Raw genomic sequence first — 22,983 nt, forward strand, 5'->3', positions numbered from 1 at the left:
TTACGACTCGTTTTGTCACTGACCTGTCCTTGGATTTCTGCCTGCCTACTGTGACCTCGGCTTGTATTCTGACTTTGCTCCTGTCTTGCATTCCTGTACCTCACTGCCCAGCTGTGTACTGATTCCATTTCGTATCCTGACTCTGTCTCTGCCTAATGTGTTCCTGTATCTTGCTACGCAAATGTTAATGGCCTTTTGGGCTGAGTCATGGCTACACTCCCATCTGTCAAGCAAGTGTCACCGTGTTCCAGTTCCTGGCTCCTGCCTGGTGATGTACAGTCATCTGCTTCCTGCAAACCCCAGCTGGTGCTACCTGCTACACTGTCCCTCGTGCCACTCTGTGTCCTCACAGTCTCTGTTATCACTACAAGAGGTGCAAGAGAAGCCCCCTCTGCAGCTTGATCTCCACCAGGTACATGACAAATAAGTGAAGCTGAGTTTAGGGGTCAGTAATGCAAAGACAATATTCAGGTATGCAGAATTTAGCAATAACTGAGGCAAACTGCAGACCTCAGTAGTAAGTTATCCTCAATCACACAGTGCAGCCAAATTGCCTTCCTCTGCAAAGCTTACCAGCTCTCTTCCACCATTCCCTGGGTCTGGTGTGAGGGGCTAAAGTCCGGTCACAGCAGTGGCCAATCAGAGTTCTGCTTCATTCTCCCTCCATCTTCAGAGGGGAGTTCTTCCGATAGAGAGGAATAGAGGGGGAATCTAACAATGGGGATTTGGTGACCCTGGTCACTACCAAGGATTTCTTCTCTTTCTTCCTGTTGTGGCTATGGAACAGGAAGTGAAGAGAGATTTCACACAGATGGCAAAAATATAAACTCTCCCTTAGCCTATCCGAAACGAAAAAAATATTTTGCCTTCAGTTCTATATGCACCTTAAGCCTCACCCAAAGTGCAATGTGGCAATTCTCACATTTCAGTGCAGCAAGCTGTGCAACATCATTGCTCTCCTCAGTGTGCCCATGGGTGCCCTAGGTCTTTAACAGTCTCTTCAGCAAGCCTTGCTTATTGCAGCACTGTAGTGATGAGAAGCAGAGGGTCAGACCACTATACGCAGACTGTTGCACTAACATAGAGGACATTGGTCTTCTTGGACTTTTCTGAGAGGGCTGGGGAAGCTTTAAAGTGAAAAAAGCCTGACTTAACTGTTCTTAACCACCCCCCCCTTCTCCTATCTATTCTGCCTACCCTCTATAGGAAAACATTTGTGTACTTAGCTATTTTTAATCTGCTCACGCGATCACATAATTCTGCAGCCTGCATAAGGGAGCACTTGAAAAAGACTGTTATTTCTAAGAGCCATGACATCACCTATAGGCTCCCATGGCTGTGGTGCTCCCTCCTCTTCCTTGCAGCAGCTGTTCACTGACACAGAGAAGGTGGAACTGCAGGATCATATTATGTAACCGGACCTTATTGGATTAAAAATAGGTAATTAAAGAGATCTATATTACACAGGGTAGGCAGGATAGGTAGTAAGAGGAGGGGTGGCATTTTTAAGCTTCAATACAGCTATGCTCTTCTTACACTTTCAGAATAGAGAGCATAGTGAAACTAATAACTTTTATTAGTTTTTTGCGCACTCTTGAATATAATTGTATCAATTCAAGGGAAGGTACAAGTTGGCTTAAGTTAAAGTCTTAAGTAAGAAAACTACAGAATAAATACTAGCATCAATGCAAACATTTGGTTTTATAAATTCTCTATATATAGCCCTTGACAGATGTGGTCACTACTTTCCCAAGAAAATAGGGCATTGCGGTAGAATTAATTTTAGAAATGGATTAAAGAGGTGTCTTACTATCTCATGTGTATGTAGAAAATACAGCATAAAAGACTGTGCTAACTGTATGTTTGCCACCAAGCTACATCTATGTGTGCATTAAAGATTTAAATTTAAAACAAAAATTATAGAACAAACTATTTCCCCTTGCAGGGATTTGAATAACAACATACATGATTGTAATAATTAAAAGGAATACAAGAATTATTTTAAGGAGTTTGTCAAAGTTGGAAGGCAAATGAGCACCTAAAGACTGGGGTATCATAATATGATATCCAAGGTTGCAAAATCAGTAATTTTAGTCATGCAAAAGTTCAATGTTTCAGTAGTATAGTAGTACAGTATGTAAAGCCACTTTTTGGCATTGGATAGAATGGGGGTGGGTTAGACCCTTTGTCAAATTGTATTGCTTTCTGTATCCCTATAAGGGAGTTTTATCGCTCTATTTGTACTGGTGACCATTGTCACTGAAAAAAATATGATGGAAAACTCAAAATGTTAAGGGTATCCTCATAAGAAAAGGTTTTGTGAGAACTTCCACTAGGGACACTTGTTCTTGGGACAGCAATCTAAGGTAAGCCATAGATGATGCTACATTCTTTCCTGCAACCACGGGGTGCAGGAAATAAAATCACCCAATTCCCCCATCAACACAGTCAGAATCCCCCGCTATTGTGTTCTGCTAGCAGCTATAGTAAAAAATCAAACAGGCTGGTTGAACTGAAGTTGATTGATGGATTGACTTTAGTACAACCAGCCTGCCCATAGACAGATTGAATCTTGGCCAGTCCCTGCTGAACCGCCTGAGGTTTGATCCATCTATGGCCAGCTTAAGACGGGAATTCAGTTTCACTTTGGGAGATTTCCTTTAAGTTCATATTGTGTCTCTGGGACAGGAAGTGAAGGGAATGGTAAGCAAACAGAAAAAAATAATCAGAGAGGGTTTTTAACTATTCCCTTTTAAAACATTCTAAAAAAAATTTGACATACATACAATTTAATTAACAGAATAAAGTATCTTTATAGGGATGTCACATGAATTCCATATATATTTGTAACAAACTGAATCAATCGAGTAGTAGTACACAGGTTTTTATGAATAAGATTGGAAGTCTAAGGCCTCACTCACACAAGGCATACAATACCTCATGCTCATGCTGTTGTGTCCCAATATGACATGATGTCATATTGTGACACAGCAGCATGAGTGTGCGATGTGGGTGCGGGTCCTCGAACACAGACAATATCAGTTTGGGGATCCACACCTGCACAGATGTCATACTAGGACAACAGTGGCCGTGTCCATGCATCCATGGTGTCTTGATAGACACTAATGGAACTGCTTGCATGGGGATGCATGGAACACCTGTGTATCCCCATGCAGACAAACACAATCCTGCACAGGCATACAGTGTGTGAACGAGGCCTTAGTATATTTTAAATGTACTAAGATTTGGAACCTGAATTGTGACACTATCAAACAAGTCTACATATTATATAATGTAATTACAATTTTATTACAGCCTTAAAGTGGTATTAAACTCAAAAACAAAAATGTATATTGATGCTTACCAATTCTTAGAAGTGGTGGTTGAATTAGTTTTATTTTTTTAGGGTTTTTTTCCCCCTTCATTATTACTTATTGATCATGCTAGTAAATCTGTTATTTTTCAACTTCTTTAACAGCCTCCTGCCCGCCATATAGTACAATGACGGGCGCAAGGCGGTCCTCTCGTTCTGGGAGGACGTCATATGACATCCTCCCATTCGAACCGCGCAAGCACGGCTCCGGGGGCACGCAGCACGGTGATCGGCAGTGCGTTGTTTCCCTCGGACACAGCAGATCACCGATCAATGGAAAGAGCCGAAGAGCTCGGTCATGTGATCAGCTGTGTCCAATCACATGTAAACAGGGAAATGCTGTTTATCGGCATTTCTCTCCTCACGAGCTGTCACGCTGACAGCTCGAGAGGAGAGGAGAGCCGGTAATCAGCATTCCTCGGAGGGGACATGTACACTGATCATCAGAGCACTGATGATCAGTGTTCCCTGATGATCTGTGTAGCCCCAGCAGTGCCACCTGTCAGTGTCCATCAGTGCCAGCTGTCAGTGCTCATTCATGCCACCTGCCAGTGCCCTTCAGTGCCTACCAGTGCACATCAATGCCACATATCAGTGCCCATCTGAGCTGGCTTGCAGTGCCACCTATCAATGCCAGTCAGCCCCACCTATCAGTGCTGCCAATCAGTGCCGCCTATCAGTGCCAGTCAGTGCCGCCTATCAGTGTGCATCAGTGCCGCCTATCATTGCTGCCTATCAGTGCCACCTAACAGTGCCAGTCATTGCCGCCTATCAGTGTCAGTCAGTGCCGCCTATCAGTGCTGCCTATCAATGCCATATATGAGTGCTGCCTTTCAGTGTCCATCAGTGATGCATGTCAATGCCCATCAGTGCCACCTACCAGTGCCTCCTCATCAGTGCCCATCAGTGTCCATCAGTGCAGACTATCAGTGCCCATCACTACAGCCTCATTAGCACAACATCAGTGAAGGAGAAAAATCACTTATTCACAAAAACTAAGAAAAAAACTTTTTTTTCAAAATTTTTAGTGGTTTTTGGTTTGTTTAAGAAAAAATAAAAACCCAGAGGTGATTAAATACCACCAAAATAAAGCTCTGTCACAAAAAAATGATAAAAATTTCATATGGGCACAGTGTTGTATGACCGCGCAATTGTCATTCAAAATGTGACAGCGCTGAAAGCTGAAAATTGGCCTGGGCAGGAAAGGGGTATAAGTGCCCTGTAGGCTAGTGGTTAAAGCAAGACTTTACCCATAACAACATGATTAAAAAATAATGTTATTTAGCAAGGAATATACATTCCACATTAATAATTATGCTATCAAAGTTAGTGTGGTGTGTGCTTTAAATTGCTTGCAGCAGTGCTCCTGTTTCTTCTTGATAGAGGCTGCCATTTTGCTGAAGCCCAGAGCCTCTGAACAGCAGTAAATTTTTAGGCTGTCAGTAGATCGGCCTCTACATTTCCAGGATAGTGCCAAAAGTAGAAAGCAACTGAGCATGTGCAGAGCAGGGTGAGACAGTGTATTACTGGATTTTTAAAAGGGTACTGTATAGGCACTTATTTTTAATGTTTTACATAGCTATACCTGCAAAAGGGGCCAGCCTGAAGTGACCAGCTTTTATTCATGTATATAAAATCTATAACCCAAAATGATAGAAATTAAAACTGATGCTATAACTGCTTAAAGTGTTACCTGGTGTTTGGTTTTAATTTCTTAGTCAAATCCATTTAAATCTGCTACTGCATCCAAGGCCCCGTACACAGGATGAGAATATCGGACGAATGATCGTCTGTTTTTTTTTTTGTATGCTAGGCTTATATCAAAAGTGAAGAGGTTACTAAAGTTACAGAAATTCTTGTACAACAAAATAAAAATTCAAAAGTGATGTAATGTATTGTATTGTATTTGTATTGCATTTTCGTACGAAAACTGTACTGATTAAATGAAAATCAAACGCTCTGGTATAAAAATGTTTGTGCTTATCCCTTCTAATAATTTCGGACAAAAGCTGTGTACTAACGATCAGATTATCGTTCGATCGCTTCGAAAGCGGTATTATTTGTACAATTTTCTGATAGTGTGTACTAGGCTTAACACTACCCTCTCTCTAGATTAATAATGCTGCCGTTCAAGGGTGTCTCTGTTGCTCTTCCATCCACAATTGAGACACCCTCAGTCAAGAAGTGTTACTGGTCAGATCACCAGGTGAAAAAAAGGAAAATAAACAAAAAAAAAGAAAATTAATGCAATTACCACATTTAAAGTGGAGTTCCACCCATTTTTTCAAGTTTAGTTCAAAATATTCCTAGTTAGGTATTTTTTTTTGTAAAGGTTTACATACCTTTTTTAGGCACACAGCAAGAACTTCTATTGTACCTCGCCGTGGCAAGGTACGTCATCTCTGGCCACCCGTTTTTACCTGGGATCGATGAGTCATCAATCCCAGGAATCAACGAGCATCTACCGCTTGTAGCATCTCATTATTCCCAAACCAGAAATGATGCAATGCCAGGCGGAGACAAGCTTTCTCCTTTTGAGGACCGCACTTGCCTTCCCAGGGTTGTATCTTGATTGACAGGTTTGCCATAACAACGGGGTGTGAACTTCCTTCTTCATGGCCATTGTTATGTCAACCTCTTCTAAACAGCTTGCGCTGTGCAGTGTCCTTACTGCACATTTGTAAGATCAAGAGGTGCATGCTAGGATAACCAGCAGCACCTAATCCAGGAAGTGTCCAGTAGCGGGCTTCAGATGCCCACATCCATCATGGAACCTGCCTGCTTCTGAGATCCATGTAAGAAAATTTAGATTATTTACATAACGAGCATGATTTAACCCATGACAGTAATCTCATATTTAACTGCAGGTTGTAATAATTACGGGGGAGCTGTTTTTTTAAAAAAAATTGTGGGGACTGTTAAGCTGAAATATATTTGATTTTTGGTTTTGCATTTACTACCACTTTAAAAACAAAACAAGAATTGGTTTAATTTATTAAAGTTGTGTGAATCCCTCTAAACCTCAGATACAAATGAAAAACAACAATAAATTAACATTGCCTTAAACAACCATTTGCATTTACCAAATTGTTTGACTAAGATGCATTTGATTTGATTACAATAAGGGACTTGTGGGACTTGAACTTGATGGAAACTGTATTTACTATATCGTTTATAAAGTTAGTTTGTTAAGTTTGGGTTCATTTACAGCTGGCAAAACTACTGTGATTGCTAAACGAAGAAGGTCAAAGTCACATAAATTTTGTGTCCAGTCTTTTATCAATTTAGCCACGGTAAACATTTCCAGAAATTAAAGGGATGTCATATGAAGTCATTATTCAGCAAGTATGCCCTGAAATGCCTTTTTGTCTACTGAAATATAATGCAGTATAGACAGGGAGTTTAAACACCTGTAAATATTAACCAATTAATACATTTGGAAAGGTCAACCTGCAACAGAGTGGTACGTTTAGGAAAAGGAAAAGCAGTATATATGATTGCAAAACAGAAGGAATCTAAACTCAAATTATTAAAGTGAGTTAACTGAAAGATGCAATGGGCTTCTTTAACCCTGAAATGAGTAAATTTGTTAGAAGTTACAAGAAGGTAAAAGACATACATGCACAAAATGACATTTCAAATGTTTTACTTTCCAGTGCATTGGCTATACAGTAAGTGCTAGAAACCCAACAGTGATAATTCATATAATTAGATTTTTGGAATCCAAAAACAAGTTAAAATAAAAATGTGTCACTAAATTCTCAAATCTCTAACTTTTCCCTAATCGTAACTCTAATAATACTCTGTAATCCTACAATTAGCCCTAAAACTTACCATCAATTAACCTGCACACTAATACTCAATGGTACATTCCAGTCGGCTGAAAATTAAACCTTAAAGTGACCCTATCCCCACAGTGAGTAAAATAAAATAAAGGCACCCTGTAAATGGAGGAAAGTAATACCTTTCAAGTGTACAATTAGTACATTTTCTCTCTCTTGTAGTGTTGATAGCAACAGCCTTTGTAGCTTTTCAAGAGAGTGAATGTTGAAATTGTGTTACACATTCTTGAGTCCTCTATATGGGATGAAGGCTCTAGACTGATCTCTAACAATGTGCCAAGTCTGTATTTATGGATGGGTCAAATGAGTATACAAGAAGCAAAATACAATTTACCGAATGAAGGGATAGATGAGAAATCTGTCTATTTTTGATTTTCTGAGAACATACTGTAATGTTTTTCTCTTTGCTGTAACCTGGTACTAACAAGTCTGCTAGAACAGCAAATGGAACATCAAGTACTCTCACATATCCAAATTTGTTTTTCACCTACTGGGAAGAGGGAACAATGTTTGTTTGACAATCTCTTTTTGGAATAACTGGGTCCATTTTGTGCATTATGTGACTATGGATGGGACAAGTTAAAGTTTTCAAAATGTTATGACCTATTTTAATGTGGTACCAAAGGCAAAATCAAAAAATTATATTATGATGCATCCTGGCGCTAGCATTAACAAAGCAGATTTTGTTTTACAGAGTTCCCCCTATAATTTAGTTTTTTTTATTACTTGTTGAACCTGTTGTTATTTTTCAACTTCCTGTAACAGGCCAAGTTGTGTAGCAAAAGTGGAAGTTACAGGGTTGAGACAAACCATTTAACATTGAGAGGTGTGCTTACAATAGCCAGCTTTTATTTTATTTAGTTAAAACCTATATCCCAAAAGTAAAAAATAACTGCTTCTGTAACTGTTTAAAAAAGTGTTAGCTCAGAGTTCGACTTAGATTTTTTAGTCACTTATGTATAGTTCATTTAAGGGCTCATGCACACGGGGCTTAAAAAAGACCACTTTTACAAGAGTTTGGATTTTGTGCCCATAAGCACACCTCTATGTTAGACTATTGTATTATTGTATCCATGCACACATAGCCATTTACAGGCATATTAGATGAGAAACAAACAAGAAGAGCACACACTAAGTGCAGTAGAGCTAAACGCTTTAAAGTGGTTGTAAAGGTTAAAATTTAGTTTTTTTTAATAACACACACAGAGCGTGGCTCCGCCCCCATTCTTTCCTCACTGGCTTTGATTGACAGCAGTGGGAGCCAATGGCCAATGAGGAGGCAGAGACCTGGGAAAGCTGCTCTCGTCCATATCACTGGATCAGGATTGGGCTCACTTGAGTATAGGAGGGCTGAGAGGGGAGCTGCACACTAAAGGTTTTTTGCCTTCAGCCTTTAGAACCACTTTCATGTTAAAATCAATTGCAAATTGACCACTCGCAAAACTAAAATGGAAAAAACATGTACTCAACACTCCCATCATGCAGCATTAGCATTATCTCCAGACACTGTACTTTAAAACACAGTAAATCTACAGAGGGTCTCAAAGTCTTGGTGATCGAGATCATGCCAAGAGGAAAATCATTTGCAGATAGATTTGACAGATTATGTAACAGAAACATCAGATTTTTACCCTCAAACTCTAGCACGAAAGGGACTTAATGAGGAACTAGAGGTAAACATCATATTGTAATACTATGGGTTTAGAAACATTTATATTAATAAATAATCCCTCAGTATTTTTTTAGCAAAGTTTTATATTTGAAGTTTTGTGATGACACATACTAATGATATATCGCTGTGTTTTTTAGCTATTTAAAATCATAAATTGCAGTCTAAATATACAAGATGTAGACACTGTAAGCTCGAAAGAGCAGGGCCCTCGATCCCCTCATGTTTTGCATTGTATTGGTATTGTTCTGTCACATGTTCTGTTCCCCTTTGTAATGTACAGCGCTGAGCGAACCATTGGCTCTTTATAAATACTGTATAATAATAATACTGTATGTAGAACAGATTTTTATAACTTTGAACAAGTCACCAATTTAGTGGGTCTGCTGGGTAATGCAGTCTGACAGTTACTGGCCAATACACCTTGAGTGTGCTGGACAGTTTATTTTAGTATTCTACTGCCACCCTGTTTCATGTGCATCTTTTCCAAGTATTTGTTTCTGTTAGTTGTTTTAACATGGTCCAAATTGTCTATGTAGTTTGCCAACTGCTGTCCTTGTTAGTATTGAGAATAATGGGTTGCAATGTTGTGGCATGCGCCACAAGCCTACCTAGTATTCCCTCTAGGTAGGCTTGACAATGAAAGAGGTCCTTCAAAATACATAGCCATGCCCACTGCTCTCACAGATCCCCTGCAACACACTGTGTCTGTGTACAGAGCTCTGGTCTGTCCTCCAGCTGCAGCTATTCCTCCATCTGATAGCGCTATCCAGGACTACAAATCTGAACACAGAAAGGTATCCATGCTGGTAGTGTTGAGTACATGCTTTTTCTATTTTAATTTTGTGAGTGGCCAATTTGCTTTTGATTTTAACATTAAAGTCTTTAATTCTACTGCACTTAGTGTAAAAAATGGCTATTTAAAAATTACAGCAACATAGGCTTTCATGCATGAAAATTGTCATGCACCCTATGTAAAATCTATCATAGCCCATGGGAAGTTATGGATTGAGGAGAAAAAAACATGAGGATTTTAATAGTCAGTTTGATGTTTTGAGAAACACAGTGAAGTTATGAAAAAGATCTAGCAGAAAACACTTATCACAGAAGACTTATTATCCTAGAAAGAGGAGGAAAATGATCAATTTATTGGCATAGTATATTAAGACTGCCATCTATAACAATATTGTTAAGGAAGATCTGAGGGATGAGTGACAAAGTTCAAAAATTGCCTTTAGTTTAATGTTGTAAGTTATGGGTTTATTGAGGAAAACATTTTTGATCAAAAATGAAAGAAAAATGAAAAAAAAAAGGACTGGGGTATGTGAAAAGCAATGAAAGGATAACTGAGTCTGTCTGATCCACACTGTGTTTAAATACATTGAGAAAAGAGATCTGTGGAGACTGGACTGACATCCTGGAACATTTGTGATTCGATAATATAAAGAACCGTCTTTATTGTTTCCTGCATATTGTGTCTTTGTAGCAGATACAAAATTGGAAAAAACTGAACAAGCAGCCGCAAAAGAGCTCAGTCAATACAGTGATAGGGGCCCAGAGACTGAGTGCTCATGTAAAGGAAAGCTTCAAGGGTGATACAAATGTTCAGAATTTTCTACAGTTTGAAATGGATTTAAGGCTCCATGCACACTAGTGTTTTTTTCTGCTCCTAGAAGCTAAATAGTGTTATCCTATGTGTCCATGCACACTACAGTACTTTAGACTATTAGTGTTTTTAGAGCTTCAGCTTCTAAAAGCAGAAAAATAATTGTTTTTGTAGAGTTTTTTAGCAAAGGTCAAGTGCATTCTCAGAAGTATGTAGAGCTGAGTCTCTGGGTTAAGTGAAAGTTAAGTTGAGTAAATTGGTATTAAATTTAAAAGCAAACATTACTTATATTGCAGCTAACACATTTTTGGATGTGGTGGCTACATTGGATTTCTGTTTTGGGCTCTCTTTTACTTTCACCTGATGATCCACCCAGTAAGTTTGTTGTTTTTTAACAGAACAAACTGTCCTGCAGAAGTTGCAGTTACAGGGTTGAGAAAAACTATTAAACACTGACAGAAGGTGTTTTCAATGGTCAGCTTTTATTTATTTATGTGAAACCTATTCCAAAAGTAAAATAAACTGTTGCAGTAACTGCTTAGAAAGTATTTGATTCAATTTATTAGTATATCTAAATCTGCTAGTGCATCTAAAGCCCTGGTTTACACTTGTGCGTTTGTGATGCGATTCATTGAGAACTACAGTGGGTGGGGGATCCTATAGCAGGGGGTCCACCAGTACATCCACATCATCTATTCAAAATGAATGAGACAACTACAAGTCGCATGTACCATCGTGGCAGTGTGCTTGTAGTTCTCAATGAACTATCAGGGTGCTGATCAGTGCATTCATAGTTACTTCACAAGCCCTGCAGCTTTCAAACTGACAGCCTGTAGAGTGGTATGGGCTAAAAACCGTAAGGCTGTCTGCAGGAGCCTGACATTGCACCAATGATCCGCCGATGAATGTTGCAAGGTTTAGTAGGCTACTGTGGGAAAAAACAAATGACATATTTTTTTTGTGCAAAAATGTGAATTATTTCCTCCCAAAAAGTGAACTAAGCCTTTGCAGGCAGCCATACATGGCTCAGCCAAATTTTGATTCATGTATGGGCAGGGTAGTTGTATAGAAGTCAATCTACTGACCAATTACTGTACAACTGGCCGTTGGATTTTTGTTGCTCGATCAGGTCTGCCAGCTATAGCTTGCAATGCTGATCAGTGTCTCCCTGCTGTCAGAATATAATAGCACAGTAGGGAGGACTCTCTCCCCCACCTCAGAGGTATAGATGGGGGAATCAAGTCATTTTGTTTTTCTGTTCAACCAGAGTTGACTCATCTATGGCCAGTCTAAGGGTTGATCTCCCACAATTCATTGAAACACTTGAGAATTATTGCATACTGATAACACTAATATAATTGAGCACAGATCCTTCTGTATCCCCCACGAAAAGCAACATTTCATCAACATATAAAAATGTTTTCCTCATGCGTAGCATTGCAAAAACCACGTATGTCAGAAGATTGTCTAATTATTGCATCTAGGCGTTCAGTAACAATCAAATATAACAAGGGCAAAAGGGGACTTTTCTGCCTTTTACCCTGATATAGGCACAAGCCATCCGATAGTACACTACTACTGCAGTAGTTCTAAGATATAAAAGCTGGATCTAGCAAACAAATTTGGGATCAAAGCCAAAATGGATCACAACCTCTCAGAAATATTCTATACTATCAAAAGCTTTAGAAACATCCAGTGAAAAAACAGCTATGTATCCCACATTGTCTGCTAGGGTCTATATCTTCAGAAAGAGGCTTCTCAGATTATTAGATGTAGAATAATTGGGCATTAAATCTACCTGATCTTGATCTATAATATTAGTAACAAGCTTCCCCAGAATACAGGCCAAGATTTTTGCTAGAAATTTAATATTAGTCTCCAATAAAGATATAGGCCTGTATGAACCAGGATCTAAAAGGTATTTCCTGTGTTTTGGGAACCACAACTATTATACACTGCTCAAAAAAATTAATGGAACACTTTGGAAACACATCAGATCTCAATGCGGAAAAATATCATGCTGGATACTATACTGATATGGACTGGGTAAAGTGTTAGGAACGTAAGGATGCCCCATCGTTTGATTGAAATTAAAATGATCAATCTACAGAGGACTGAATTCAAAGACACCCAAAAAAATCAAAGTGAAAAAATGCAACAGGCTAGTCCATTTTGCTGAAATTCATTGCAGCAACTCAAAATGGTACCCAGTAACTTGTATCGCCCCCATGTTCTTGTATGCATACTCCTAATGAGATGACGGATGGTGTCCTGGGGTATTTCCTCCCAGATCTGGATCAGGGCATCACTGAGCTCCTTGATAGTCTGAGGTGCAACCTGGCAGGGTCGGATGGCCCAAAACATGATATCCCAGAGGTGCACTATTGGATTTAGGTCAGGTGAGTGTGGGGGTCATTCAATGGTATCAATTTCTTCATCTTCCAGGAACTGCCTTCATACTCTCGACACATGAGGCCGGGCATGGTCATGCACCAGGAGGAACCCAGGACCCACTGAACCAGCGTATTGGGTCCAAGGATTTCATCCCGATACCTAATGGCAGTCAGGGTGCCATTGTCTGGCCTGTAGAGGTCTGTGCATCCCTCCATGGATATGCCTCCCCAGACCATCACTGGCCCACCACCAAAATGGTCATAATGAACGATGTTGCAGGCAGCATAACGTTCTCCACAGCTTATCCACTCCCTTTCACGTCTGTCACATGTGCTCAGGGTGAACCTGCTCTCATCTCTGAAAAGCACAGGGCGCCAGTGGCGGACCTGCCAATTTTGGTATTCAATGGCAAATGCCAATCGAGCTCTATTGTGCCAGGCAGTGAGCACAGGGCCCACTAGAGGATGTCTTTTTCTGATTGTTTGGTCAGAGACATTCACACCAGTGGCTTTCTGGAGGTCATTTTCTAGGGCTCTGGCAGTGCTCATCCTGTTCCTTCTGCAAAAAGGAGCAGATACCGGTCCTGCTGATGGGTTAAGGACCTTCTATGGTCCTGTCCAGCTCTCCTAGAGTAACTTCCGGTCTCCTGGAATCTTCTCCATGCTCTTGAGACTGTGCTGGGAGACACAGCAAATCTTTTGACAATGGCACATATTGATGTGCCATCCTGGAGGAGTTGGACTGCCTGTGCAACCTCTGTAGGGTCCAGGTATCACCTCATGCTACCAGTAGAGACATTGACCCTAGTCAAATGCAAAACTAGTGAAAAAACAGTCAGAAAAGATGAGTAGGAAAAAAATGTCAGTGGCCTCCATCTGTAAAACTATTCTTGTTTTGGGGTTCATCTCATTGTTGCCAATATAGTGCACCTGTTGTTAATTTCATTAACACCAAAGCAGCTGAAAGTGATTAACAACCCCCTCTGCTATTTAACTGACCAGATCAGTATCCCAGGAATTTACCTGACTTGATGCTATATTCTGATTAAAAAGTGTTCCTTTAATTTTTTTGAGCAGTGTAGTTTCCGACATGTAAGGAAGAAGTCATTGTCTGTCCAAAAGTAGCAGTAAATACCTCCAACAGCTAGGGAAAAAGGAGACCACTATATTTAAAAAAAAACAAAAACACTGTTTGACCCTGTTGTTGTATGATTAGGAAAAGTAGCAATAGTCTCTGCCATTTCTGTAATATTACGTGGGGCTTCTAATAGTGCACACTGTGCACCTGATAAAGGTGGCAGCTTAACCCCTTCAAAATAACATGCTAGGGAGGATTGGGGATAAGACACTTAAGAGACATATAAGTCAGAATTTGGTTGGAATAAGGTCTGGTGAATTGACTATCACCCATCCCTTTGCCATATATTTGAAATACTACAATTTTGGCCATATTCAATGTATTTAAAAAAAAAAAAATTTTTAACATATAAAAAAGTAATTTTAACATATATTTTTAAATATATTTGTAAATGCATTCCAGAAATGTAGATTTGTATTTTTAGAGACATACAGTATATTTGCAATGTATTTTTACAAATATTTTTCATATATTTTGTAATAAAAATGCATTTCAACATGCAGTATATATATATATTGAAATATATTTAGAAATACATTGAATATGGCCACAATTGTAGTATTTAAAATATATGGCAATATATTTGGGAAGAACATTTTTAAAATATGTATCATATACAGTACACTATGAATTAGGAAAGAATCCCAAGGTTTGGTTGAGATTAAATGCATTAATCTCAGCGGACAGAATCTCCCTGACAAATGCTTTAAAAGTATCCCACAAGCTTCATTACGCACAAAAAAACTAGACATAAGGTTTTGAAGCTTCTCATGGGAAGTGAGGAAGTCGAGTTAGAAAGCATTCAGTTGCCACAGAGGTTGTCTAGAGAGTATATTGTTCACTAGCGGCTAAAGGTCAGACATGCCTTTACAGTATACTATGCTAATTTAATACTGGACAACATATGGTGTTCTCCTATCACCAAGTCTATATATGAGATAAAGACATATGGGTTTTAGAAAAACATCAATATTGATGCTGCTCAGGTTGTAGATGTTGCCAACAACAAACCGACCATTTCTGAGAAACTAAAAATGAGTGTGAAGTCTGCAAATTTTCTCCCTGGGGTTGCGCAGACAAAAATCTGTCCATGGGTATTAATAAAACATAAAATTACTCAGTAGGAGGAAAGGCAGGTCTGGCCTCTCATGTAGATACAATGCATTTGTGTCAGCTGCATTAGCTAGGACACAATTCAAGGAAAAATACATTTACAATGCAAAAAGGTGTACTGTTCCTCTTGATCAATCCGCCTATTCATAACTGAAAAGTCAATGGATCTATGTATTAATATGCTAACTCCTCTTGCATAAGTTAAAAAACAAGAATGGTAAGCAAACTGGATCCAGGATCTATGCATGCATCGTTCATCAGTGTATCTCTTCTAGACATTCTATCCCTGGGTTGTATTTTTACAGACTGACACCTGTAGCCTTTTAAAAGGGTCTCCAAGACCTTGAACATTCCAAGACACAGGTATATTCACCATAGTTGGATATATTGAAATTATTATTAAATTATTAATATTGAGTGCAGGATAGGGAGGGTTCCCAAGTTCACCATAGTGAAGTAGGGTGGAACATGCTGTTGTGTGGACACAGCATTTTCACCAAAAATGGCTGTAGAGGCTACCTTCTTCACCCGATCTTCCTTCTTTGCTGAATGGCCGAGCCGTGATTACGTCACTTCTGAGCATGCATGGGAGTCACAGGCACGGCACAGAGTTCTGAAGGAAAGGCATAGGTATGCTTTTCCTTCAGAGCGTATGCACCGTTGATGTCTTTGGCTGCTGGCCACTAAAATGTCTCCTAAACAGTGCAAGTTTAGGAGATATTCATTTTACCTGCAGTTAAGCTTTAATATAAGCTCACCTGTAGGTAAAAATCAAAATAGAGAGTTTACTACCACTTTAAGTGTGTCCCAATATTTTTAATAATCTTCTCTACTTTTTTATATTACATATTTACATAGTTAATCTGGTTGAAAAAAAGACACAAGTCTAGTCCATTGAACATTGCCGTCCAAAATAAGAGCCATCCCATATCCTGTTTCTCTTTGATCTTATCCACAGCAGGGTATTCCCTTTCCATTTCTCTCACCTTTTGAATTTCTCCTGTTTTTTCAGCTCTACTGTGCTAAAATACTGACCTATTTTTGCTATCACATTTATTCTTTAGTTTTTTTTCTTCAGTCAAGACTCTTCTCTACGTCACTGCTAGGGCTCGTCTCTTTGATTGCAGAATTGTGGTACAGTTGTCCTCGGCATGGACTTTGGAGTACTGTGTCTAGACCCTGCTGGACTGAATGTTGTGGGGACTGTTTAGAATTGACCTTTGGGCACTAAGTTCCATGTGAGGTACTTCTGGTACTGTACAGTATATGTTCTGGTAAAAGTTAGCTGCAGAGCTCATTCCAGGTCCACAGCCTCAGTGCTTGCTTCATAACCGCCAAATGTGGTTCAGGCCATGATAGCTAATCTCTCTTAACTATTGTTTCTTTCAGGAAAACTGAGTACCTTTTTATTCCATCATCTCTAGGTGGCTTAATCTGCCCAACATTCAAGCTTATGATAGTAAAGAAAACAAGATGTCTTATGATTGGAATAGCTGCAGAGTGAGTGACTTGCCGTGACTGATATGCTGCAGCCTCAACTGTCAGTTTCCAAAGCGTAAGTACAGTGCTTCCATAACTGTTATAGGTGCATGAATCAAATAATTCGCAGCAACAAAACAGCAGACACAGGTGGGACAAACATCATTAGAGTTAAGTTCTTGGTACCAAGCTAATGCTCCAATATTGTTTTTACTCAAGGTTCAGCTTCAACAATACCTGAACATACTGGGGATTATTTATTAAAGCTGGAGAGTGCAAAATCAGGCTCACTTCTGCATAGAAACCAATCAGCTTCTAACCTCAACTTATTCAATTGAGCTTTAGCAATAAAACCTGGTAGCTGACTGGTTTCTATGCAGAAGTGAGCCTGATTTTGCACTCTCCAGTTTTAGTAAATAAATCCCATTATATAGTGATATACAACAAACATGTATCCATTTTGTATCAGATGTTGCAGCAGCTTACTATCCAACGTTTCTACTAGAGTCATAAAACTGACCTGTAATAACTCCATTTTCATGGAAGGTATCAACTTTAATAGCAATGGGAAAACTAATGATACTTTAATAGAGCGGCTACTGAATGTTAATAAAGCGCGTGAATCCATTGTCAGTTCCTTTAAAGCCCAACCCTTCCTTGCCCCTGCACTCATCTACAACTTTGTACTTCTGCAGTCCTACAGGGAGGGAAGAGGAGCCTGCCAGTTATGCTCTGTGATTTCTAATGGCAGACCTGCAATACAACATTGAGGGCTTTTACTTATTCCAAGCTAGAAGAGAAAGTTAATGAAGCAGTGGCTACCACGGGTCAATATTTTACGATATATATTAGGCCTAATTACATGGGTGCCCACCCGAGTCTCCCCACAGTTTCCTGCTGGTGGCGAACAGCTGAATGCAGACAACAGTGGTATAGCTACCTGTTTAAATGAATAGCCAGCACTGCCACTGTTCACATGTAACCACACCCCTGAGTGGTTACATACTGATGGAGCTTCTGACTGGCCCTGTGCACAGATTGTTTGCATCCAAGAACGTTTCAGGCCACATACAAACTGGCTGGAGCTAATCAATCCGTTTATGTGCAGCCATATCATCCAGCAGCAATTTCTCCCTATTTTGCCTGTCTGGATGAGGCCTTATTTTTTCTTACATCCCTCCAAGACAAAATTATATCCTGCATATGCTGGTGGGATATAGACAGGTCTTATCTTTTGTTACAGTCCAGAGTTTAAGTCAAAACAAAATTCATCAGTTTATCAGAGATGGATAAATCCACTTTATATTTCTTTGTTGTAGTGGGGGTACATTTTCTGAAGTTTAAACTTCAGCAGTTAATTCCCCAAAAGATATACTTAACATCATTACTGTTTTTGTAAAAAGGCTACTTTTTTGCACAGATGTTGGTGAGGTGCCACTATTTTTCTACAACGTAATGTCACACAGGGTCACACGGTTTGTAATTCTGTAAGTCTTTGGAATTACAGAAGCCTAAAATCTGATTGTTATCTTTCTTCCAAGCAACGCATCCAAAAATGTAAACTCTAGTAAACATCAATGTTATTTTTAGATAATTGTGTTCCTGTTTGTAGTTTTCCTTTACGTTAACAGTGAAACTTTCCCTGACCACAAGACAGGCTTTGAGCTGGCCAGGCTGAAAAGAAATAACCTTATCTCCCAACTGTCCCTCTTCTGTAGACAAATTCCTTTGTCCCTTGTTCCTCTTGACTTGTACCTCTTTTTGGTCTGGCCTCTAAAAAAAAATCTACCACCAAATTTTACCACGAAAAGTACTGTACTGTCCTAAATAGTTTACCCAACCTCAAATTGATTGAATTTGTTATTTTGACCAGCCAGTACAAAGAAAAAGCAGTGCCTGAAAAAACACCTATGTGTTACCTTGTATGTATGTATTTAGCCTACGATTGCTGCTACTTCATTTCACATAATTGGCAGGATATAAGTGAACCAGGCCATAGGCATAAGACAATGTATAAACATGCACACATTTTATGACTACTGAATGTTTTTTTTTTTAGACTTTTCCATCAATATATATGCTTATGTCACATTATCTTTCATTTTTAAGAATTAGGCTCAGTGTATTACACATACCCAAAGCACCTGTTTTACCTCAACTGAAAGATGAGCTTAGTGAATGAAGTGAAGCTCTCCTGACTTCCATTATCCAATCATGTGCAAGCAAAAATGCTGTTTTTTTTCCTTGCATGTGATTGGATATTTTTTTCAAAGTGAAACCACATTCACTCTGGAGAAAATTCCCTGACAAAATGCAACTTCCGTTTCAGTGAACAGCCTATATTCTTTTAAGAAATCAGTCTCAGGTTTAGACTAGTGATCATGATCATATATTTATGGATAACATAGAATTGCTAATCCTTTAAAAATGAATAGTCATTCATTCATCAGGTTTTCAGTATTTGTCATTTGGAACACTTGCTGTACTTTAAATACCTATGCAGAGGTTGCTAATTTACATAAGGTCAGTGTTATTTTTTCCAAATTGATGGGGGTTAATGCTTCTCATTATATAAGAGAACTACAAGCTGTAAGGCCCAGTTTACACAAGATTCAGCTTCCATGAGAGCAGAGTGTACAGCAAGTTTTAACAAAGTATTTGCAAAGCTTTCAGCGAGTTTTAAATAGCTAAGATGAAGCTTTTAGTGCAATCTTCACCTCCAGTTTGTCTTGGTTGTCACTTTAAACAAACTCAAGTTATGGGAAATAAGTGTGCAGGTATTGGAAGCCCAGGACCAAATTTTTATTGGTCAAGCTGTAGACAAAACCGTAGGTGGTATGTATGCACCTACAGGGCTGGGAATGTTGGTAGGTAGGGAGGTGGAGAGTTTTTACACATTTTCAGAATTCGCACTCCCACTTTTGAAGGTGACAGCCAGTGCTAAAATTTAGAAGGTTTAAGAATTTTTTTGCCTGAAAGCTTTAGGCTCCATGCACACTGGCTAAACAAATGCCAGTCCTCTGGGCAGAAAAAAAACATTATTTTTGAGTGTTTTTTGTTATAGCATTTTTTTCTGCCAGAAAAACACTCTCAAAAACACAAAACAGAAGGTTTATTTTCTGCCTCTAAACACGGAGTTTAAAAAATGCCTCTAAACTACCTAATGTGCATGGACACATAGGATAACATTTGTTGCTTCTACAGGCAAAACGCTAAACTCCTCTAGGAGCAGCGTTTTTTTAAGCCAGTGTGCATGGAGCCCTAAAGTGCAACTCCATAGCTGTTTCTGTAATCAGTTAGGTAGACTACTGTCTCTAGTCACCAAGACAGAAAGTGGCCAAAATCTCTTCAAATATGGCACCTTCAGTAATAAAACATTTTTTCCTTCAAAGCAGCATGAGAAAGGGATACAAGCTCTGCTGGGTTTTCACTGCTGACAGTGTTTCAGCTGGGGAAATGTCCTAATCTCTGGTTTAGTCATCAGGACAGTAAGTGCTGAAAGTATGTGTAATGGGTATGAATGAGGCAATAAAAACCTGATAAAAGGTAAAAACATTTCCTTACTCTAACCAATACCAAAAAATATATTTTGGCTAGAATTTGGTTTTACTGAAAGATTGTACTGAAGAAGTATACATATCAGCTACTGCTGACATCTGCTTCCAAAAATGCAAGCAGTCCTGCGGCATCCATGTCTCAAAGTATTGAAACATCCGGCAGCCAGGCAACTAAGATTTTCAGGTGAAGGTCAGCAAAAGCAGCCTCTATATTGCACTCATTACAGGTTTCCTAAATGCTAGGAAACTCTGCCCTATCATAATCCCTACAGCCAAGAATACAGAACAGTCACACAAATGATGGAGATATGAGTCAATATTTAAAGTTCAAGGTGAAGAACTAAAATCAAAAATGTATTGCATGTTTCCATTAAGCACTTACACTTTATCTGTTCCATAACTTTTATAATCTACTGCTGCAGATACAGATACAATAAGAGCGGGCATCCCATAGCCCATCAAATAGAAGTATTTCCTTTTTGAATTTTCACTTTCAAAGACTTCAACCAGCATGATGTATAGTTGAACTCCTTCAAGGAACATCCAGGTAAAAGCCGCCAGGAAGAAAAAATGAAGAAGAGCAGCAAACACAGCACATGCAATCTAGATTTAAAGTTATGAAAAGAGAGAGAATGTTAGTAAAACATCTTGCAATTACAGATAGCATTCTTACAGGTAAAGTAATCATTCAACTTTTAAATATAAACTATATATGTGTGATATTGGAATTCAGGATCACCAGCCAGCTGTTGTAATCAATATATATAATGAAGGCAGTAAAGTCATGCACTGTGTCTCTGCAAGAGTAATTCACACCTTAACATTTCCCAAGTGAGAAAAACACTGAATTGATGAAATAACACCTATTATTTGCATTGGAGCTCTTCACACTGCCACTTGTGCTAGTGGTAAGCATTTGTGAACTTCTGTCAACAGCAATTTAGGTGCACCTTGAACACTGTACAGCCAATAGGTATCTTACAAGGATGCCTATTCACGCCATCCAAACTAATTCTAAAAAACTGCAAGGATTCGTAACAATCAGAATTCTAGTACTAGAGCAAATAATGTTAATTCTGATGTCTAAGACTTTTTTTCTATCATAGCTCCGAGCAATGGTCTCAGAAGTTTAGATTACTTCCTTTTTAACTGACTTTTAAAGTCTGAAATCACAGACTAATAGAGTAAGTAAATAATAGAGTTGTCCAAAATAGCTTCTAAAATGGATGATGTACCTCTTGCCCTCTCACTCTGTGGGAAAGATGTTTACTTTCCCATAATTGTATTGTTATGGCACTAATTTATCTGGATCACAGATTTAAATCCATTTTACATCGGTGAATTTGTAGTAGCAATTTCTAGCAGCTACCGAATCCCTCTGCTTAACATGCTGTTGCTAGAAATTAATGAACTGCAGTCAATGAAAGGTCTCCGTCACAGAAGTTCCAAGCAATTGACTTTTTTTTTGCAGCGTCAGGAACTAGCTCAGAATCTCCAGCTTCAGTAGCTAGTTATATTATCCAAAGCAGCTGCTGATGACAAGGGCACACCAATTATTTGTACCTACTTACATATGCATCACATTTAACTACAGCAGCGGCTCTGTAACTAACTACACATTGCCAGAGAAAACAAGAAAAAAGATTTGTAGGTGCTAAAAAACTCGGCTACAAAGTTGCTGGTATGCCATAGACCTTACTGGGATCCCAGTAATGTATCTCAGAGGCTTTTCAGGGAATTTTGAGTTTTATAGCATCTTAAAAAAATAATTATTGACAATCTCTGTTTTGTTACTTCACAGCAGAAGCATTCATCTCTTTGTATTTTCATTTTTACATTGCATGTTTACATAATAACCTATGAAACCATTGTATTCTAAGGCATTTTTAAAATGTTAAAGCTCAGTGTACAGTAGCATTGCTGTTAGTATACAAGCTAGGAATACTGCTAATCGCATTAAAAGATATCTGAAAGAGAGAAAGGAAAAACATTTATATTTTAACCCTTTTTTAATTTTGAGAGGGGTTAGTCTGTGACATCTTTAGCTGAATATCTGCTGACACTGGCACTTCTTTTCCATAAAACAAAAACATATATTTTATATATATAGGGGTTCCGCAACAGAGATGAGGAAGGTAGTTAGATGATGAGATTTCATCCCTTAAGGAAGTTCACATTTGGGAAACAGTGGTATTCTGGGGTGGGGGAAACTTTGGGGGGCTCTCCCTGGGAAAAGAATCTAGAAAAGCAGCTCTACACTATGATGCAAATGCTGGCAATCTCTTTAGCCACATGAAATGCTTGATTCATTAAGTAATAAGGATTTTTCCCCATGAAGTATCCTTTCCCTTAGCACTTACAGATAGATTGTGAGCAAAACACTAATGAGCTGATGGACGTTAGTTTGTTAATCTTTAATCCTCTATATGATAGAAAAAAACAAGAAGCCAGGGACATTGAATTATAGGAAAATCAAACTACTTTTACTCTTACAGTATATCATTTATTTAAAGGTAAATGCCAGCATCATATCCACTGAGGCTGCATTTTTACTGCCTATTTATCAACATTGGAGTAAAGGGGATTGGGAAACCTTGGGGCACTGGACAAAGTGCATTTATTATGTCCCAAAATAGTACAATAGGAAATTTTTTTATTAAAGTGCATGTAAACGTAAAGCTGAAAAATTACAAAACATCTTCTAATTAAATTAGACATGTCATTATCAAATTGTGACATATTTGTACATGTGCAGTTGTATTCTCAGTTTGAATATGATACCTGCTTGTTACCTTGTTAAATCCCTTTGGTAT

General features: G+C 38.7%; 1 protein-coding gene across 16 annotated transcripts in view; it reads right to left on the reverse strand.

The window, feature by feature from the left end:
• The window catches only part of ADGRL3 (adhesion G protein-coupled receptor L3), a 1,097,183-nt gene that overhangs the window by 324,200 nt on the left and 750,000 nt on the right, over positions 1 to 22,983 (reverse strand). For all 16 annotated transcript variants that reach the window (XM_089687883.1, XM_089687880.1, XM_089687882.1 and 13 more), the window contains one exon: positions 20,553 to 20,773. In XM_089687883.1, the coding sequence (XP_089544009.1) occupies positions 20,553 to 20,773 (221 nt within the window). The remainder of the gene's footprint in view (positions 1 to 20,552; positions 20,774 to 22,983) is intronic.

This window comes from Staurois parvus, unplaced genomic scaffold (genome assembly GCF_062004578.1).
Source record: "Staurois parvus isolate SC_StPar_1 unplaced genomic scaffold, SC_StPar_1.0 ptg000439l, whole genome shotgun sequence".
Classification (NCBI taxonomy): Eukaryota; Metazoa; Chordata; class Amphibia; order Anura; family Ranidae; genus Staurois; species Staurois parvus.